Consider the following 2,500-nt stretch of genomic DNA (forward strand, 5'->3'; position numbering starts at 1 on the left):
CATACAAATGTAGACACACACACACACACATGGCCTAATGTAAACCAAGCGGTGACCTAGAAGTGTGAGGCTGTGAGAGCTTACATGGATGTACTCTTCTGGGAAGACATTTTTTCCTTGTGGATAACTAAAACAGCACAGACTTAATGAACTCCCTTCTCAAAGCTGGAAACGGTTGACCAACTTTCTAGTCATGGAAAACAAGAGAAAAAGTAAAATGTCCTAGAAACATTCTCCTAATTTTCCTTTACCTGGGAATGAACTACTACGCTGTCTATTAGAGCTCCCCAAAACAGATAACTCTGCAATCTGTTAGTTAGTTGGCTAAGTTAGTTGGCTATGTTAGTTGGCTAAGTTAGTTAGCTAAGTAATAAAAAAAGACGAGAGTCTTTTGAATATGCAGCTCTTGGTTATGATGTGCCAATGCTGTGAACACACCCCAAAGTTAGGTTGGATGATATTACAACTTGTGTGGCAAAACTAAATAATCCAAGTTACATTATCATTCAAATGTAAAGATTACTCACCGCTGCCTGGTAACTGTGGTAGTTTGCTTTCTTCCTAACTGTTTTTTTAAACGGTTGAATAATGTTAAAGGGGATCTATTATGCTTTTCTGGTTTTCCCATCCTTTAGTGTTTTATATAGCTTTTTGTGCATGTAAACGGTCCTAGCAAACTGAACTCTAACTCTGAATCGTACATTTAGGTATGTCATGATTTTATAGGTATGTTTAACCACAGACTGCACGTCTTTTTAAAATCACTTCCACAGAGAGGAACATATTAGTGTATGGCGAGATCTCTGTCTGTCATACCAGCTAGATCATCACAAAACTGTCTCCAAAAAAAGGTCCTGGAAAATGATCTCCAGAAAAGAGTGGGTACCATGAGTATGAACAAGTCAGTTTTTATGCTGGATGTTGAAATAACAATTAGATCAATGATATGTACTTTGTTACTGGACATTCACACCCCTCTCAAGTAGCAGTCAAAGTGTTTCAATGGACAGGTGCAGGTGCAGAACGAATCAAGAAAACCAAAAAAGAATATTAGCGTGGGAAAGTAGAGTCCTTGCTCATGTTCTAACATTACATTGATGCTAATATGCAAATGGCTGCTTTGTGGGTGTTTTTTTGCGTAGGTCGATGAGCACAGGCCGCCTGTCAGACATGTTGCTGAAGGCTGTGTTTGGAGCGCAGCTGGACCGGGGCAGCACAGACAACCTCAATATGGAGAGACCCATGGACACAACAGGTACACACAGGCACACACACACACACACACAAACACACACACAAACACACACACACACACACACACACACACACACACACACACACACACACACACACACACATACACACACACACACACACACACACACACCTGCACACAAACACACCCACATACATGCACACATGCACCCTTACATATATAAGTTGACTTACATACAATCTGATTGACACATGTTCATGCTACACAGAAGCTTTACCTCTTAGTGAGCTGTGTTGTGTTTTTCTCCCCTGGTTGCAAACACATTCCTACTAAGGCATAAGAACGCTGTAGCTCAAAGTGACCCAATTAAGGGAAAGTTTGAGATTCTGGAAAAGTAACTTAGAAAAGAAAAGGAAGTACAATTCTGTTCGAAATAACCTCCAGCCCAGCTTGGTGCCACAGAAACGTAATGTATTAATGTAGTCCATCTCTCATGGTCTTTCTCTCTTTCATCTCTTCTCTCTGTGCTTGTCTTTCTCCCTTCCTTTCGTTCTCGCTACTACCTCCACTCTCCCTCTCTCCGCCCATCTCTCCAACCCCTCCACCTCACAACTGTCTGGCTTACTGTCTCTTGATGGCAGTAGGGGTGATGGGTAGTCCCTCTCGGGTCGTCTTCACAGTGGGCTCCCCCAGCTCCGGTCCCTCTCCTCCCCTGACCAGCAGGCCTAGACTCCTCACTGGTATGTAGCTTACAGCACACAGTCGCATACCAGGTAGGGCTATTAAGTAATGAGACTAATGCTGGAATTTAATTGTAATGACGAATTGTAATATACTTGTATAACTCGTATGTACTTTTAATAAGTCTCGTTATTTAATAGCCACAGCTCGTATGTCTCGGATGAGTGGCTTTTTAATGTGTATCCCAACAACTTGAGTTTGTGTTTGAATGTGGCGTTAACACGCAGATACAACCTCTGTGCATCTGAATTGAATTTGAATTTGCAGGCTAGCTCGCTCTCAGTCTCTGACTCATTTCCTGGCTCTCGTAAATGTGTCTGCTGGGTTGATGGTGGTGTCACCTGACCCCCTTCAAATTCCCTACAACTGAAAATGAAATATACAAGAGAAAATACAGTAACTACTCACATTAACAGACTCTTAAATGTACTGCTAAAGTGGCATTTGTGACAATTTGTGACTAAAATGCTGAAGTATATTTCAGCAACTGATGCACATTATTTTCTATAGTAGTTATATTTTGTTTTGTATTTTGCCATATTT

At 41.3% G+C, this 2,500-nt stretch overlaps 1 protein-coding gene across 3 annotated transcripts in view; it reads left to right on the top strand.

The window, feature by feature from the left end:
• Positions 1-2,500, top strand: part of ulk1a (unc-51 like autophagy activating kinase 1a) — a 27,171-nt gene that overhangs the window by 18,603 nt on the left and 6,068 nt on the right. For 2 of the 3 annotated variants that reach the window (XM_012815984.2, XM_031570320.1), the window contains exons 21-22: positions 1,143-1,255; positions 1,858-1,956. In XM_012815984.2, the coding sequence (XP_012671438.2) occupies positions 1,143-1,255; positions 1,858-1,956 (212 nt within the window). The remainder of the gene's footprint in view (positions 1-1,142; positions 1,256-1,857; positions 1,957-2,500) is intronic. The other variant, XM_031570319.1, reaches the window with a different exon arrangement.

The sequence above is a fragment of the Clupea harengus genome, chromosome 7, assembly GCF_900700415.2.
Source record: "Clupea harengus chromosome 7, Ch_v2.0.2, whole genome shotgun sequence".
Lineage (NCBI taxonomy): Eukaryota > Metazoa > Chordata > Actinopteri > Clupeiformes > Clupeidae > Clupea > Clupea harengus.